Below are 18,455 nucleotides of genomic sequence, written 5' to 3'. Positions count from 1 at the left end.
GGAAATGAAAACCCCTCTTCCTCTGAACTGTAGTCTGAACCAGGGCCGTGCATGGACACTATTTCATTTTTAAAGTTGCTGCTCTTTCTCTTTTAAAATAGTTGAGGAGATCCACTGTATTTCCTTGTCCAGCTGCTTTAGTCAGGGTGTCGTAAAGTGTCTTAAGTACTGCAGTGCTAACAGAAGGATCCATGTTGAGCAGCGTCTTGGGATCAGTCGTCAGTTGTTTGCGTTTTTCAGCCTTTTTTGAACTGCCCCTTTCAGCTCGAGCGTTTCCTAGCTAGGGTGAAAACCCTCTCGCAGCTAAGCCTTCCTCCTCCTTTCCACAGGTGCGGCTCTGTCTGCCCGCGGGCGGAAGAAGAGGGCTCTCTCCGAGGACGGCCGTTCCAAGCGGCTGGCCAAGCAGAAGGCCGCGGAGTCCCAGCGGGAGCGCATGGTGAGGGCCTTGGCCGAACTGCTTCAGAGGGCCAAGGGGCCTCCGGCCCAGTTGGGCAGGCCGCCGGGCTCAGGCCTCAAAATAGGCAAGATGCTTCCCGAGCAGACTAAACTCAGCCCAGAGGCGGGCGATCCCCTCAAAGCCACCCTCTCGCCTGCCCTCCCTCTGCAGACCGGGAGGAACCTCAACTCCGTGGCATCCTCCAGGCCACGCGGACGGCCACGGGGGTCCTTCACTAAGAGACGCAGGGCCACTCCGGGGCCTCCTTGCCAAAGTGTCGAAGCTCCGGATCCCCTCCCCGAACCTGAGCACAACAGGCCTCCACCCTCGCCACGCCCAACCGTCAGCCCGTCTCCACCATCTCCAGAACCTTCTAAGAAACCCCCGCTCATCCTGAAATTCTTTTCCAAGTCCAGGCGGCACAAGTCCGGCAAGTTGGTGGTGACCCACGTCCGGCTAAAAGGCCACCAAAAGGGTCGCAAGAGGAAATGGAGTGTCGTGCAGAAGAGGAGGAGCTCTCCCCTTCCTTCCCTGTCTGTCTCTGGGTCGGAGGCTCCTTTATCAGAGACGGAGGCTTCTGCCCCTGAATCGGAACGAAAAGAGGCGGCTTCCCCCCCAGAGTCACAGCCAGAGGTTCTTGCTGTGGGTCAGGAGCCATGGCCAGAACTTCCTGACTCAAAGCCAGAAGCGCAACCTGAAGTGGTCGCTCAGGAGCCTGAGCATCAACTGGAGGTTCCTCCCATGGGGGCAGAAGTCTCTCGACCAGAACTGGAAGCTCCAGCGCCCGGGGATGGCGTTTCTGCTCTGCCGAGTGGGCTTTCTGGGAAACAGGGGCAGCAGCCGCCCAGCTCGCAGAGCGAGGGGATGGGAGCCCTTCCTGAGGAGGGGTCTTCCAGCATTGCCCTCTCCACGCGGGCGCAGTGTTCGAAGCGGGGCCGCGGCCGGCCGCCCCTGACAGCCTCCCAGCGGGCTCAGCGGATGGCGACACAGCAGCTACCGGCCAAGGCCCGGGAGGAGGTGTTGGTGGCTGCTCAGCAGGCCGGTGGCCCCGGCTCCGAGGACGCTCCAGGTCACAAGGCCACGTTCCTGAAGAACATCCGCCAGTTCATCATGCCCGTGGTGAGTGCTCGCTCGTCACGCCTCATCCGCACCCCCCGCCGCTTTATGGACGAGGTCCCGCAGAAGGCGGCCAAGCCTGCGGAAAACCCAGCCGCCCCAGAAGGGCCTTGTCCTGACAAGCAAGAGGCCTCCTCGTCTTTGTTGCCGGTGACCTCCCTGCAGCTGATGCCCCTGACCCCTAGCTCGCCAAGTAAAGACACCTCCAGAGCCCTCTCACCACCACCTTCCCCCAGCGTCCCCCATATAGCTTCCCCTGCCCCCGGCCTGCTCGAGAAGCGCCGCTCCATCCTCCGGGAGCCCACTTTCCGCTGGACTTCACTGAGCCCCACTTCGTCCCCGAAGGACCTGGGCAAGTCTCTCTTCCACCTTCCCAGCGAAGATTCCCCTTCTTTGCCCAGCACTCCGGCACCGACCCCTTCGCCCCCGGCCAAACGGACTCCTCTGCTGCGGGCCCCTCAGTTCACACCGAGTGAGGCGCACCTTAAAATCTACGAGTCACTGACGGTGTCTTCCGAGGAGGCCGAGCCGGTGCCTGCCTCCCCCGAGGTCAGGAGAGACCCCCCGCCCTCGCAGCAGGAAGCCCCCCTGCTCCCCAGTGAGCCGGTGGTCACCCGCAGCAGCAAGAGGCTGATGGGAAGGACGAACCACCTCACCTTGCCTCTCTTCACGGAGGTCCCGAGGCCGCTGGGGGCTCAGGGCAAAGAGCTGATCACAATGGAAGATGTGAATTCCCCCGGCGTGGTGCACAAGGTGGCCATCCGAAGGGTCGTGCCTCCGGCAGCCCGCGCAAAGGAGGAGGCGGCCAATAGCTCGGAGAGTGAGGCGGAGCCCGCCAGCCCCTGTTCGGAGGAGCCGCCGCCCCCTCCGGACTTGCCGAAGCCCCTTATTACCCAGCTGTCGAGCATGGATAAAGTGTACAGCCTGCTCACGCGTGCCAAGGTGCAGCTTATCAAGATTGACCAGCAGAAGAATTTCAAGCTGGGTCCGGTAAGAGCTGTTCACGTGAGGGGTGGCGGGGCTTTGGGATGATGATCAAACGCAGAGGAAGATGGAGGTGGTCTTGGGGAATCTCAGCTGATCGCTCTGCATCAGTGTTTTGTTTTTAATAGTGGAGACACCCCCCCATGGGGCCCTGCTTATCAGCAGGAGTTATAATGAGCACAACAGTTGTCAATCTCTGTGCAGACCGCACACCCCGTTAAAAGGCAAAGGGAATTTCAGTATTTTGGAGTTTTGCTGAAGTTGGAGCAGCTTCAGTACTTGGAGTTTTACTGAGTAACCGCTCAGTTCCTTTCGCCACAGATCCCGCTAGTCTGTGGCAGCGTTTACCATTGCAGGTGCTTCTAAAGAGCGAATATTCATTAGAGTAATTTCCCTCACAGGGTTGTTAAGAGAAGAAAATGAGGAAAGAAGAACCATGTAGGCCTTTTATGCAGGAACATTTCCTCGCAGCCACCCCCTGCAGACTGCTTCGGAGCTTCCTTTTGATTATGCATGCCCTTTTCCGCCCATCAGAGGTCGCCTCGCTCTCCCCATTCTGGCTAAAACGGCATCCGGAAAACATGAGCAAAACGGGCAGAAAGAGCGAGGCGACCTCTGACGGGTGGAAAAGGACATGCATAATCAAAAGGAAGCCCTGAAGCATTCGGCGGGGGTGACCACAGGGAAACGTCCCTGCATAAAAGGCCATAGACTGCCCTGACATCCTTGGAGGGAGGTTGAATAAAAAGGGATTGAAGAGATATATAAGAGATATGATACAGAGACTGCTTTCTGGCTGCAGTAAGGAAAATTAGGCTCGCTGATGGATTCCCCTTCTACCTTATTTATTTAGAATCTGCTTTTGGGTGTTTTTTTAAAAGTATACAGTTCCAGACATTCTAGAAAACTCTTAAATGAAGGAGCTCAAAACAAGAGAAAATCACAGCATGTACGGTCTGGCAGTTCATAACTGAGCGCTCTTTAGCTTGAAGAGCCAGTTTCTAGCCTAGGGATCCCCAGCACAGTGGCCGTGGGCTACATCATACAGGCTGCCCGAGCGTGCGTTAGGGTTTGTTCTCCTAGTGTTTATTTCTGTATGTGTTGCTGTAGATTGGACAAGGGTAGCTGAGGTTCCTGGAACTCATGAGCAATAGAGAGGGGCTGTGGCTCCGTGGCAGAGCATCTGCTTGGCATGCAGAAGGTCCCAAGTTCAATCCCTGGCCTCTCCAGTTAAAAGGACCAGGCAAGTAGGTGATGTGAAAGACCCCTGCCTGAGACCCTGGAGAGCCGCTGCCGGTCTGAGTAGATGATACTGACTTGGGTGGGCCAAGGGTCTGGTTCAGTAGAAGGCAACTTCATGTGTGTTCAATAAGTGCATAGAAGGAGGAAGGCAAAGAGAGACACCATTTTGAGAGTTCAGGAGTTATATCCACACTGTAAGCTTTTTGAGGTGGCATCTGGCTCTCTCATAATCCCAGAACGCGGGGGTCATCTGTTGAAGCAGGAGGGTGAGAGATTCAGAACCGATAAAAGGAAGCATTTCTTCACATAATGCATAGTTCAGTTGTGGAACTCCCTGCCCCAGGATGTGGTGATGGCTGCCGACTTGGTAGGCTTTAAGAGGGGAGTGGACATGTTCATGGAGGAGAGGAGTATTCATGGCTACTAGTAAAAATGGATGCTAGTCATGATGCACACCCATTCTCTCTAGTATTAGAGGAGCATGCCTATTATATTAGGTGCTGTGGAACACAGGGAGGACTGTGCTGCTGCACTCGTCTTGTTTGTGGGCTTCCTAGAGGCACCTGGTTGGCCACTGTGTGAACAGACTGCTAGAGTTGATGGGCCTTGGTGTGATCCAGCATGGCTTTTCTTACCTTCTTATGCTCTTGGAGTCACAAAAGCTTGCGCCCTGGAAAATTGTGTTGGTTTGTAAGGTGCTACTGGCCCAAAATTTATTCTAGACCTACTAGTGTGACTGCAGCCTTGCAGGTGTGTTATTTGTCCTGTGTACTCCCACACAGGGCCTGTAGCAACTGTGATAACAGTTTCACAGACAAGCGTCTCAGATAAGGGCTGCCTAATGTGTGGGAGACGGCACGTTCCCCCCGAATCCCCATGTCACCTACTGACCGGAGGATTTGGTTTTGACAAGGAGGGCTCTCGAAATCCCCCCTCCCAAAAAAGCTCTTGTCTCTTCCCTGTAGGGGTGTCAAACCATCAAGATGGATGCCCTCGAGCCCCCAAAGGTCCCGAGCAAGCAGGAGCCAAGTTCAGAACTTAAAGCGGCTGGAGAAGACGGGAAGGATGCAAGAAAGCAGGTAACGGATGCTGTCCGTCTGTGTAGAATCATAGAGTGGAAAAGGACCACCAGGGTCATCTAGTCCAACCCTCTGCACAAGGCAGGAAATTCACAACTACCTCCCCCTCACACTCACTCACTCACACACACATACACACACACACACAGTGACCCCTACTCCACGCTCAGGATCCCTGACCAATCTGGCCAGAGGAAAATTGCTTCCTGCCCCTAAAGTGGAGGGAGGTAGCCAAACTCAAAGGTGCTTGGGCCATCTTTATGGGAAAGGACATACGTTATTTGACTTGCTCAGTCAAATCACCGCACTGTGAGACCCTTCCAGATGTGCAGCCCTTCTCTGTTCAGGCAAGTGTTACATGGCTACCAGCACGTGATTTGTATAGCCGGCCTGGCCTGGACTAGGGGTTGTCAAAACTGCCGTGCTTTCGCCTGGCGCCCAACTTGTTACGCTACAGGAACCAGGTGAAAACTTCTCTTTGCGTCTGCATTTTGGTGATGGTTTTGGGAGAGGGGGTGTCAGTTGGCCAAGAACGTGTTGTAGTGCTTTTACTGCTCCACCATTCAATATTATGTTTTCATTCTGCTGTCTATGTGGGAGCTGATGGTTCTATCTGCTGTGTTTATGGGTTGGCTGGCGACCGCTCGTGAATGTTTCCGTGTTGATTTCTGCGGTGATTAGTAGGTTCTTAGGACTGGCACGAGCCGTCTCAGCCACATTTTATCGGGGATTGGAGGTGTGCAATAAATTATTTCAGATATCCATTATGCGTCGCTCACGCTAACAGTGGATCTTGTTGCTTCTTCCCTTACAGGGCCAGGAATCTCCGGTGCAGGGCCCTCGAATCAAGCACGTGTGCCGACACGCCTCGGTGGCCCTGGGGCAGTCCCGCGCCATGGTGCCGGAGGACGTGCCACGCCTCAGTGCCCTGCCGCTGCGAGAGAGGGAGGAGATTGCCGCCTCGCCCACTGTTGAGGGTCAGTGCCCTGGGGGTAGGCCAAATAGATTTGCTTCTGCAATGCCCTCTGCTTTCTATTTAATGCTGCAGTTTGGGTCACATGGTAGGCTGATGGTTTTGAGCTCCCACCCCCACCCCCCAGTTCACAGGTGAAGATGGGCACGCTGACACCAGGCATATCCTCCTGAAGTAAAGAGGCTAAGCTGTGATCGTTGCAGGGGAGAAATGGGAGTTACAAAGAGGGCTGGAGAAATAACACGTATAAGGAACAGAGAGAGTGCCAGCTCTTAAGTTTGTGCTCCCCACGAGCCCTGCGTCCCAAGAAGAGAAGGGGCAGGATCTCTGTTCAGCCCCACACGACTGCGGCAATGAGCCCTAGGGATTGGGACTTTTCTGTGTTGCTCAAGCATTGTGCTTTCTGTATGAAGGAGAGGGACAACCGTCTTAAGTTTAAGTTTGGGCGGGGGACTCAGTTTGCTTCCTCAGGCTCTTCTTGAAGCTGTGCTCTGATAAACCGGTGCCAACCTAATTTTAAGAATGGGATATTGGTTTTAGGTTGGAATTATGGAACGATTGTATTTGTATCTGTTACATTGTGTTTTTAACCTGGTGTGAGTCGCTCTGAGCCGGGCTTTGGCTGGGAAGAGAACTGGTTATAAATCAAAATAGAAATAAATGTAAAACCCTTTGAGGTAGGTCAGGCTGAGAGAGAGAGTGACTGATCCACGCCAGCTTCCCCGCAGAGCAGGGATTCAGCTCTGGGTCTCCCAGATTGTGGTCAGAACACTCTAACCACCACACCAGAGTAGAGATGGGGCCGTAGAGAGATTTGTCTGAATCTACCTTTTGAGCACCTAGCAGAGGCAAGATTTGAACCAGACTTGTGGGCCTCCTACTGCAGGGGGCCACTTCTCCCCTGGAGGGTGTTCACGTGGTCCAGTTTACTCACTCTTCCAGCCTTGGAGCCAGCGTGGTGTAGTGGTTAAGAGCAGCGGCTTGGAGCGGTGGACTCTAATCTGGAGAACCGGGTTTGAGTCCCCCACTCCCTCCACATGAGCGGTGGACGCTAATCTGGTGAACTGGATTTGTTTTCCCCATTCCTCCACATGAAGCCAGCTGAAAGTCCTTGGGCTAGTCACACTCTCTCAGCCCCACCTACCTCACAGGGTGTCCGCTGTGGGGAGGGGAAGGGAAGGCGATTGATTGTAAGCCGGTTTGATTCTCCCTTAAGTGGGAGAGAAAATCCGCATATAAAAACCAGCTCTTCTTCTTCTTGCCATTCCCCCAGAGACCTCCTCGGCCTCCGAGAGTGAGTGCGGACACTCAAAGCAGGCGAAGGCGGACGCGGCCGTCAAGGCCGCGCCACACCCCGTGCGCCGCCACGTCTCTCACCACCACGGCAAGAAGAACCGGATGACCCGCTGTGGGAAGTGCAAAGGCTGCCTGAAGCTGCAGGACTGCGGGGAGTGCATCAACTGCCTGGACAAGCCAAAGTTTGGGGGGCCGAACACCAAGAAGCAGTGCTGCGTGTGAGTGTGCCCGCAGGGGGTCCCCGCCTCTGACCCAGATGGCTTTGCCCATCAGCTTAACTCTCTCGTGTTCTTGGGAAGTTGAAAGATTGGACTTCAGAGTGCTCTTCTCTCTGCCTGCTGGCTTTGGCCATGACTGTGAGGAGCCTGGGACTTCGTGGATGCAAGCTCATGCGCTGGGTTTTGGGTGCAGAATCTGGCGCCCTCAACATCTCAGCGTTCACTTTTCAAAAAAGGCAAGCCTCCAGCCCTTAAGACTGGGAAGGTACACTTGCAAATGTTGTAGACATTCTGGCTGCATCTCACATTTTTTAATCTCTCCAGCAAGCTTAGAGTGAATCTACTCTTCCTGTGAACGGGGTTTGATTTCCCCGCTCCTCTGCATGAAGCCTGCTGGGTGATATTGGGCTAGTCACAGCTCTCTCAGAACTCCCTCATCCCCACCTACCTCACAGGGTGTCTGTTGTGGGGAAGGGAAGGCGATTGTAAGCCGCTTTGAGACTCCTTTAAGGTTGAGAAAAGCGGGGTATAAAAACCAACTCTTCTCACAACAGCTTTGCGAGGTAGGCTCGATTGAGAGAGAATAACAGGTCTGAGGGGGCCTGGGGAACTTCGCGGCCAAGTGGGGCTTTGAGTCCCAGTTCCCCAGGTCCTAGTCTGACGCTAACTGCTCCACTGTATTGGCATTCAAGTGTCAGTGTTGGGACGAAGCTGACTGCCATCCTACCACTCCACTGGGCATAGCGTATTTATTTGTGTTTATTAAAATAATTGGCACCCCACCTTTCCTTTTTGGCCCAAGTTTTGTACCCTTTCTCCCAGTTATGTCTGAGGAAGAGCCACTGAAGTCGGAGCAAGGCTTTTGGGAGGATGATTTGATCCATGCCAGTGTCATAGAATCATAGAATTGGAAGGATCATCTAGTTCAACCCCCTGCCCAGTGCAGGAATTTCACAAGTACCTCCCCCACACACACCCAGTGACCCCTACTCCATGCCCAGAAGATGGCCAGGATGCCCTCCCTCTCATAAACTGCCTCACATGAACTGCCTAAGGTCATAGAATCAGCATTGCTGACAGATGGCCATCTAGTCTCTGCTTAAATCCTCCAGGGAAGGAGCACTTACCACCTCCCGAGGAAGCCTGTTCCACTGAGGAACCACTCTGTTAAAAATTTCTTCCTAATGTCTAGATGGAAACTCTTTTGCTTTAATTTCAATCCATTGGTTCTGGTCCGACCTTCTGGGGCAACAGAAAACAACTCGGCACCCTCCTCTATATGACAGCCCTTCAAGTAGTTTAAGATGGTTATCATATCCCCTCTCAGTCTTCTCTTCAGGCTAAACATACCCAGCTCCTTCAACCTTTCCTCATAGGACTTGGTCTCCAGACCCCTCACCATCTTTGTTGCCCTCCTCTGGACACGTTCCAGCTTTCTTAAATTGCGGTGCCCAAAACTGAACACAGTACTCTAGGTGAGGTCTAACCAGAGCAGAGTAAAGAGATACCATCACTTCGCGTGATCTGGACGCTATACTTCTGTTGATGCAGCCCAAGATCGCATTTGCCTTTTTAGCTACCGCATCACAGTGCTGTTGACTCTGCTTTGCTTTCTGGCGGGAAGTGCATTTGAAGTCCCGTCCACCGTCTGGCACAATTAATCATGGGTTTGAAAGTGGGTTTTAAGTCTGGTTCAGGGCCGTCGTGCTTCAGAGGTGGAGCAGCAGCATGAATCCCACAGAGGAAGAAATATAGATCAAGGGGGCCAAAATCCTTCGTTGGTTCAACTAGTATCTAAAATACCAGACTCAAACGAGTCAGGCTGCTCGTAACCATGATGAGTGCTTAACTGTCTGAGCAGCTCTGTCGTGCCAACCTGTTGGCCCGTCTGCCCTTTTTTATTTAGATATTTATACCCCGCATTTCTCCCAGCATGGTGTAGTGGTTAAGAGAAGTGGGAGTCTGATCTGGAGAACTGGGTTTGATTCCCCACTCCTCCACGTGAGCGGCCGAAGCTAATCTGGTGAGCCGCATTGGTTTCCCTACTCCTCCACATGAAGCCAGCTGGGTGACCTTTGGCTAGTCACAGTTCTCTCTGAACTCTCTCAGCCCCACCTACCTCACAAGGTGCCTGTTGTGTATGTGTGTGTGTGGGGGGTGATTGTATGTTGGTTTGATTCTCCTTAACAGATAGAGAAAGTCGGCATATAAAAACCAACTCTTCTTCTTTATATTGGTGACATTGGGAGACCTTGTGTGTGCCACTTCCCAATAAAGGACTGGCAACAAACAGTGTCTGGGCTGTGGAAAATTTATGGTATATTAATCATCATGCCAGAGAGCCAGTGTGGTGTAGTGGTTAAGAATGGCGGTGGACTCTGATCTGGAGAACCGGGTTTGATTCCCCACTCTTCCACATGAGCGGCGGAGACCAATCTGGTGAACCGGGTTGGTTTCCCCACTCCTCCATGTGAAGCCAGCTGGGTGACCTTGGGCTAGTCACTGTTCCCTCTGAACTATCTCAGCCCCACCTACCACACAGGGTGTCTGTTATGGGGAGGGGAAAGCAAGGGGATTGTAAGCCGGTCTGATTCTTCTTCTTCCCTGATGTGGGCCCAAAATTGTTTATCCTCATTTATGCTCACAACAACCCTGTGAGGAATGTTAGGCTGAGAGTGTGTAACTGGCCCCAAGACCCCTAGCCGGCTTTCGGGGGCGGGGGTTCGAACTTGGGTCTCCTAGATCCCAGTCTTAACTACTGCACCGTATTGCTGGATATAATTTTAAAAAAATAATTTTATTTCAAAAAGAGTAATCTACAGTACGATGCTAGATCATCTTTTTTCATTTTGAAACAACTTACCCGAACAAAGAATTATTACAATATAACAGATACAAAATTTAAAACTTCTTGATATAACAATGAATGCTCTATCTTGCCAATTTACTCATTTCCATATAGCTGGATGTCTAACTTTTCACTATTTGGCCCCAGGCTGCAAAGTGGCACATGGGCCAAATTTGGCTCACCATCAGCCACCCTTTGGATTGCTTGTTGGCACTCCTTAGCAGAACCATGTGGCTCTAGCCAACCGCTTCCCCAGAATCTGCTGTGAAAGGCAGAAGAAGAAGAGTTGGTTTATATATGCCAATTTTCTCTACCTTTTAAGGAGAAGCAAACCGGCTTACAATCTCCTTCCCTTCCCCTCCCCACAACAGACACTTTGTGAGGTAGGTGGGGCCAAGAGACCTTGAAGAGAACTGTGACTAGCCAAGGTCACCAAGCGGGCTTCATGTGGAGGAGTGGGGAATCAAACCCAGTTCTCCAGATCAGAGTCCGCTGCTCATGTGGAGGAGTGGGGAATCAAACCCAGTTCTCCAGATCAGAGTCTGCTACTCATGTGGAGGAGTGGGGAATCAGACCCGGTTCTCCAGATCGGAGTCCACCGCTCTCAACCACTACACTACACTGGCTCTCATGTTTAGGCTTGGTGCACCTAAAAAGATGCCACCCATGTGTTTCTCGAAGCATCCTTTTATCTTTCTGGACAGGCACTAGTAGTTAAGAGAGGCAGACTCTAATCTGGAGAACCGGGTTGTCTCTCAGCCCTCGTGGAGGCAGGCAATGGCAAACCACCTCCGAATGTCTCTTGCCTTGAAAACCCTACAGGGTTGCTATAAGTCAGCTGTGACTTGACGGCAGTTTCCACCTCCAATGCCATCTAGAGCCAGCAGGGCATAGTGGTTAAGAGCAGCGGACTCTTAATCTGGAGAACCAGGTTCGGTTCCCCCACTCCTCCACATGAAGCCTGCCGGGTGACCTTAGGCCAGTCTCGGTTCTCTCCGAACTCTCTCAGCCCATGTGGAGGCAGGCAATGGCAAACCACCTCCGAATGTCTCTTGCCTTGAAAACCCTATGGGGTTGCCATAAGTCAGCTGAGACTTGACAGCACTTTCCTCTACCACCACTAACCTGGTGTGGCTCTTTCAGGCTGGACTTAGCGGTGTGTGTGCTGGGAAGGCTTCTCCTCTCTGCGCCATTCTAGCTGCCAGCCACGGCTCTCCTTTGCACAGCAGGGACAGCACTCCGCTGCCCGGCCTGCATGTCCGCAGCTGATCCTGGCAGGAGCCCATGCTGGCTGCTAAATGCATGGGCAGCCCTGAACAAAGGAGCCAAGTAAATTGAGATGTCTAGAGAGTAGGGATAGAAAGGGCAGTGAACAGTACCCACTACAGAGATAAAGCTTGGATCTGTGTCTTAGCTGGAGGTTTGAACGGATTGAAAAGATGAGGAGCGAGACTCTCATACTTTCGGGAGCTGTGCAGGTGAAGGACTTTAGGCAGGGGGTGAAATAAGCAGGTCCTCATTGAAGAAGACAAAGAGTTGGTTTTGATGTGCTGACTTTCTCTACCGTTTAAGGAGTCTCAAAGGGGCTTACAATCGCCTTCCCTTCCCCTCCCCACAACAGACGCCTTGTGAGGTAGGTGGGGCTGAGAGAGTTCAGCGAGAACTGTGACTGGCCCAAGGTCACCCAGCAGGCTTCAAGTGCAGGTGTGGGGAATCAATCCTGGTTCTCCAGATTAGAGTCTGCCACTCATGTGGAGGAGTGGGGAATCAAACCCAGTTCTCAAGATTGGAGTCCACCGCTCTTAACCACTACACCATGCTGGGTGTAATTCATGATACCTGCCATGGATAGAAACCTGAAACAAAGTGAACGCTGAGATTTTTAGGCATCCCAAGATCTGCACTTGTGGGTCTCTGTATATGCATCCCATGTTTCTTTTTGGTTTTCTTGGAAACATTGTTTTCCTTTGTTGCTGTGGGGAAGGAGAGCTTGGCCGCCGGATTCCCTTGCTCTAGGCCAGGCCCTTCTTCCTCTCTGAAATGCTCGACTGCCTCGGCTGCTGCCTGTGAATCAGGGCTCCCCTCCTTTCCTTACTCGCCGGGGTGAAGATTCTCCTTTTGCAACTGCTTCCATGGGTCTGACGATTGTATATCTGGCTAACCGGCAGGTATCGGAAGTGCGACAAGATTGAAGCACGGCGGGTGGAGCGGCTGTCAAAGAAAGGTAACGACCGGCTGGCTGTGGACAGATGGGTGGTGGCTGTCCCATGGTGTGGTCTTGTTTTGTTTCCTCCGATGTATGGCTTTTTTGGTCAAGGGCACTGTGAGCCTCTTTATACCTGTGGGTAACTCTGTTGTGTCCAGCCCCATGCGTGCCAGAGGGCTGGAATTCTACCTTCTATCCAAACTTCAATCACAAATCATGATCGCCGCATCTTTTTAGAATGGATTATACATTATATTTAGGGTTGCCAGGTCCCTCCTCTTCACAACCGGCAGGAGGTTTTTGGGGCGGAGCCTGAGGAGGGCGGGGTTTGAGGAGGGGAGGGACTTTGATGCCATAGAGTCCAGTTGCCAAAGGCGGCCATTTCCTCCAGGGGAACTGATCTCTATCGGCTGGTGATTAGTTGTAATAGCAGGAGATCTCCTGCTACTACCTGGAGATTCTAAACAAACAAACAACCTGTGTTGACAATGACAGATTTAGACAAGAGCTCACATACAAGTCAATTTACTGAAGTAGAATTCATAGTGTGATCATGTCTCAAAACCAAAAATTGAACATCAAGGAAAACAGTCCAAGATAATCCTAAAAATTGAAAAGGACCCTCAGGGTTCTCCTACCCTCGAAGGAAGTTGAGAAATGACAAAGCTACACGTGTATTATTATGCATAAAGAAACTGGCTGAGAACAGCTGAAATGCGTTAAGGAGGGAGGTAGTCCTTATTGCAAGAAAAAAGTTTAAAGGAAACATCCCAAATCAAATCCATTCATTCTGATTCAGTATATGGCAGCTTCGTATGTTCATGTGTCTACATCAGGGGTGTCGAATTCAATTGTTACAAGGGCCGGATATGATATAAATGTCACTTGGTCGGGCTAAGCCATGCCTCGCCAGCCCAGATTGAGAGTGGGTGGTGGTGGCTGCTGCCTCAGTTGGTTCACGGTGCGGATAAGAGTTCTCAAGGGGCCAGATCCAGCTCGTGGGCCTCAGGTTTGGCGCTCCTGGTCTGCGTAGTAAGTCAGTTACCTGCAAATACAATTTTCTTTTATGGTTTCTGAAAGCAAAGCATGTGTTCTTAAGTGACCTTTGAAATTCCCAGGGTTCTGTGCACAGATTTTGTGTTAGTAGCTTCCTTGTGTATTGTGAGGCTTGGTAGCAATTGTGTTGGAATTCCCGATGCCCCAAGCAGGCGTCTGGCTTCAGACTCCTGGTGGCCCTGGCAGAGAGAGATCAAAATGGCTGCCACCATACAGAGGTAGCCTGGGCCACCTCTGTGTGGCAGCAGCCATTTTGATCTCTCTCTGCTTGGATCGGAGCCATTGTCCTCGTTCCAGCCCGCAGTGAGGAGCTGGTGCCAAAGGAATGTGAAGCGTCCTTCAGCCGAGCTCTCTAAAGGCAGTTTGCTTCACAAGTATCTGAGCAGCCTGCGCTGGGCGTCTTTGGCTTGTTCTGTGGGTTGAAGTGGCCTGTCGGGGTGCCTTTCTTTCCCAAGGTGAGGCTGTGCAGATCGGTGGTAACCGGGCTGTCATTGACTTGCTCCTTTAGGGAGCGATCCTAAAAGGGTCTACTCGGAAGTAAGTTGTGTTTTGTTCAGTGGGGCTTTTCCCCAGGAGAGCGTTCTTAGGCTGGCCCTGTTAATCCCTGTTCTTATTACCCTGCTGGATTACAGATATGGTTGCCAGCTCTGGATTTGGAAATACCTGGAGATTTTGGGGGTGGAGCCTGAGGAGGGCAGGGTTTGGAGTGAGGAGGGACTTCAATGCTATAGAGACCAATTGCCAAAGTGGCCATTTTCTCCAGGGGAACTGATCTCTATCACCTGGAGATCAGTTGTGACCATCTGGGAGATCTCCAGTGATCATCTGGAGGTTGGCAACCCTACTTACAGATCCGGTTGTTCATTTGGTTTGTTTAGATTTGGGGCCTGTCCCAACGACTCAGCTGTGGATAGTAAGAACGCTTGAAGAAGTCCCATTTGGGGGGGAAGAAAGAAAAAGGTTCTAGATTGACCTGCTTTCATCTTCTGCCATGGAACTGCAATGTTCCAAACTTTTGCCGTATCTTGAGTTCCTGGTTCTTGAACACCAGTTGGCATATCGAACAGGCTTGTGGTACCACTTATTATGGTATCCCAAATTACTAGGTATTTGTGATATCTCAGCAGGTGTTTGTCCATTGAGACTGAATTGAAGCCTGTTCTCTCGGTAGGCCAGTCCCTTCATTTTGTGCTGAGGAAATTGTGCTTATCCCTTTTCTTCAGCGAGTAAGGAACCAGGGTGCCTGCTGTGTTTAAAACACCGCTCCCACCTGATTATTAGTTTCCCTTGGGAAGGGGAGCAGCTGCTCCAAATCCTGGATCCAGAAATCATTGTATCCAGTAGGAAACTGACCATCCCCTTTGCGGTTGTCAGAAGCCGCAAAACCAGGCCACCCCCAGGTGTTTGGCGGTCTCTGCGTACTCATTCTCTCCAGATTTACACAAGAATACAGCTTTGTAAAGTTGACCCAAAAGGAAAAATAGCCTCCGTCTCCCCCACGAGACCTAATAAGGACTAAAAATGGCCCAGATAGGATGGACTGAGCATTAGGAAGAACTTTCTGACAGTTGGAGCGGCTCCTCAGTGGAACAGGCTTCCTCGGGAGGTGGCGGCCTCTCCTCCCCAGGAGGTTTTTAAGCAGAGGACAGATGGCCATCTGTCAGTAATACTGGTTCTGTGACCCTAGGCAGATCATGAGAGGGAGGGCAGGAAGGTTTGCATCAGCGTTTGGCTCTCGTGGCCCTTACTTGCATGGTCAGGGTAGTGCCGATTGCCACTTTGGGGTCAGGAAGCAATTTTCCTCCAGGCCAGATTGGCCGGGGATCCTGGAGGGCTGCTGTTGTTGGGTTTTGTTGTTGTTTTTTTGCCATCTTCTGGGCGTGGAATAGGGGTCACTGGGGGTATGGGGGGGGAGGTATTTGTGAGCTTCCTGCATTGTGCAGGGGGTTGGACTAGATGACCCTGGTGGTCCCTTCCAACTCTATGATTCTGTGACAGGTCTGGTGGTGAGATCATCAGAGAGTTGGTTAAAGGGAGGAAGAAGAAATCCGTCTAGAGAGTCCTAGAGTGTTAGATTTCGGTGGGGCAGTATTTCCAAGTCTCTCCCCCCCCCCCCATTGATTCTTCGCAGGCATTTTATCCTGCCCTTCTTCAGGATAGCGTAGATGAGCTTCCCTTTTCTTTGCGCCCTGTTCTTTCAGGATTCTCAGAACCAGTGGTAACCAAGGAGAATAATTTAGACAGGCGACCACTTCTGAGGCAGGGGGCGCCGCCGGGCTTAGGGACCCTCGGAGAGGCAGTTTGTGTATTGGGTTTTGGCGCTCCCCGCCCTTCCACGGCTTCGATCTTTTAAACACTACTTCTCAACCGCCAGGGTTCGGCGCCGCTTTTTATATCCGTTCCTGAGTACAAATAAAAAGATGATTCCTGACTCTGGTTTTCTTTTGCTTCATCGGACGAGGGAATAATGACAAGTGATACTTAAAAAAAAGAAAAGAAAACAGCCCCGCAGGCAAGTCACCGTTTCTGAATGTCAGTCCTCCAAAGGGGGCCCTCAAAAATAAGCAATTGGGATCGATAAAGCTTTTGTGTAAAAAGTCTGCTGCATTTTTTTTTGCATATTTGGAGGAAAGCCCCCCCCCCAAGCTCTGGTATTGATGCTTCCAGTTAATGCCAGCTCCCTCCTTCCCGATACGCTGCTTAAAAATGTGCCAGGAGCAGTCCAGTCTCCAGTACTGACAGATCTATGTCCTGCCCTGTCTTCCTCTCGAGTATTGGGCAGTATTGGGCATGAGGACTGGGAAGGTGCCCAGGGAGCAGAGGCTGACCTCAGCCTTGTAGAACTCTCTAGAGTTGCCAACTCCAGGTTGGGAAATTCCTGGATGTTTTGGGGTGGAGCCTGGGGAGAGCAGGGCTTAGGGCAGGGAAATGGACTTCAGTGGGGAGGGGGAGGGGCTCAGTGGTAGAGCATCTGCTTGGCAGGCAGAAGGTCCCCGGTTCAATCCCTAGCATCTCCAGTTAAAGGGACTAGGCAGGTAGGTGATGTGAAAGACCTCAGCCTGAGACCCTGGAGAGCCGCTGCCCGTCTGAGTAGACAAGTCTGACTTTGATGGACCAAGGGTTTGAGTCAGTATAAGGCAGCTTCATGTGTAGTGTACAATGACATGGGGTCCACCCACCAAATCATCAATTTCCTCCTGGGGAACTGATCTCTGTAGTCTGGAGATTGGTTTTAATTCGGGGGGGGGGGGATATCTCCAGGCCCCACCTGTAGCTTGGCAACCCTGTTGGCAGAGGAGTGGGGCAGGCGGGGCTAACTAATCTCACAGGTATCCTCTGTAACAATGCATTGGCAGGGGGAGGGGATCTGTTTGCCTGGGATGGGATGGGGGGGTGGGAGAGGAAAAGGCACGAGTCAGGAAGGGGTGGGGCCGGCTTCTTCAGGGGGAAGCCATTATGACCTGAGGGGGGTTGCACAGAGCAGAGCCCCGGTGCTTGTGAAAGGGGGGAAAATGGCCTGTCTTGGCTGCAGATTGAAGAATTACTGATGATGTGAGCAGATATATGGAGGGGGGGATTGTGGGGTGGGGGGCTGTGAAGCAAAGGGGAAAGGGGGTGGGCTGGTGGCCGCTTGGATCTGCTTTGGAGGAGAACATAGCTGCCCTGGAACAAGGCATTGGGGGTGGGGGTGGGTGGGAAGAGGTCTGGGGGAGAGAGGGGATGAGGTAGGAGTCAGCCTGGTGTGCCCGGCGCTGGATCTCCTTACTGGGAGCCCCCTTCAGCCTCTGAGTCTTTTCCTCCCCTTTCTTTTTGTTGCATTTTTAGTTATCTTTTGAGACAAGGACTCTTTCCCCACCCCCACCCCGCAAACACACAAAGCAGAGGTTTGGTCTTCAGTTTGTGTGTGTTAATACAGGTAGTTGATCCATCTTAAGGGAAGGGAGGAACGATCGAAAGGAAAGCTTTGGGGAGCTCACTGGCACGGCAGAGTTCTGCCCTTTGCATACAGTCCAGAAGCATGTTTGCTTTTGAAGGGGCAAAGCTTGGTGTGACAGGGATGAGAGTCAGTAATGGCAACCCACCTGGCAGAGTCTAACACTCCCTCCCCTCCCTCCCCTCCCAACATTGTCGCTTAATCTCCTTTGTATTGGAAATGAGCTCCCCTGGAGGTCAGGTGGGCCCCAGCCAGAGCCATTAGGTGGGAAGAGGGAGCTATGTTTTGCATCAGGTTCCTGAAGCCAGGGCAATGAGCAGTCATCTTTGCAAGGGCCAGAGGGCAGAGAAAGAGGGGCTGACCTTACATTTCACTGCAGGTGAAGTTCTGGACAGATCAGCCCATTCTGCTTTTCAGCTCCAGGTAGCTAAGCAAAGTTAAAAAAAAAAACCGGTCGCAGCAGAATGTATCGGATCCGTCTCCTTCCGCCTTTCAAAATAAAAATTTAGCTGCTGTGTGTGTGCGGGGGGGGGGGGAGGTGTGTTTGTTGTGTATTGGTAGATGCAGACTGATAGCTTGTTCATGCGTGCCCCCACCCCCACCCCCGCCCAGGTCGTGCTGTAGTGAAGCCCATCGTCCCTTGGGATTCCGAGGATTCTCAGGAAGAGTTCCCGGCCCCTTGGGAGGTGATGCTGGGGGCCACCGAGACGGCCGAGCAAGACTCCCTGCTGCAGCGCAAGTCGGCTCGCCGCTGTGTAAAGCAGAGGCCCTCCTACGACATATTTGAATCCTCCGACTCGGACGGGGAGCCGGTGTCTGGCTCGGCCACGCATCGCAGGAAATCGTCTCGGGACTCAGGTGAGAGGCGAGCTTGGGGGCTTGCTTTGCACGCGCCTTTTTCTGCGGTGGCCTGTTTCTGTGAGTCCCGCATGCAGGTGAGCCCCATATGCAACTTGGGGGAAGGGCCATGGCTCAGTGGTAGAGCGTCTGCTTGGCAGGCAGAAGGTCCCAGGTTCAGTCCCCAGCATCTCCAGTTAAAGGGACTAGGCAAGTAGGTGATCTGAAAG

General features: G+C 52.3%; 1 protein-coding gene across 1 annotated transcript in view; it reads left to right on the top strand.

Annotated features, from left to right (window-relative positions):
• The first annotated feature begins 433 nt into the window (after positions 1 to 433).
• Positions 434 to 18,455, top strand: part of KMT2B (lysine methyltransferase 2B) — a 58,740-nt gene continuing 40,718 nt past the window's right edge. The window contains exons 1-6 of the mRNA XM_056846858.1: positions 434 to 2,542; positions 4,744 to 4,857; positions 5,672 to 5,849; positions 7,104 to 7,344; positions 12,361 to 12,416; positions 18,001 to 18,246. Coding sequence (XP_056702836.1) covers positions 434 to 2,542; positions 4,744 to 4,857; positions 5,672 to 5,849; positions 7,104 to 7,344; positions 12,361 to 12,416; positions 18,001 to 18,246 — 2,944 coding nt within the window. The remainder of the gene's footprint in view (positions 2,543 to 4,743; positions 4,858 to 5,671; positions 5,850 to 7,103; positions 7,345 to 12,360; positions 12,417 to 18,000; positions 18,247 to 18,455) is intronic.

Source organism: Euleptes europaea, chromosome 3 (genome assembly GCF_029931775.1).
Source record: "Euleptes europaea isolate rEulEur1 chromosome 3, rEulEur1.hap1, whole genome shotgun sequence".
Taxonomy (NCBI): Eukaryota; Metazoa; Chordata; class Lepidosauria; order Squamata; family Sphaerodactylidae; genus Euleptes; species Euleptes europaea.
This window is presented reverse-complemented; position numbering and strand designations above follow the sequence as displayed.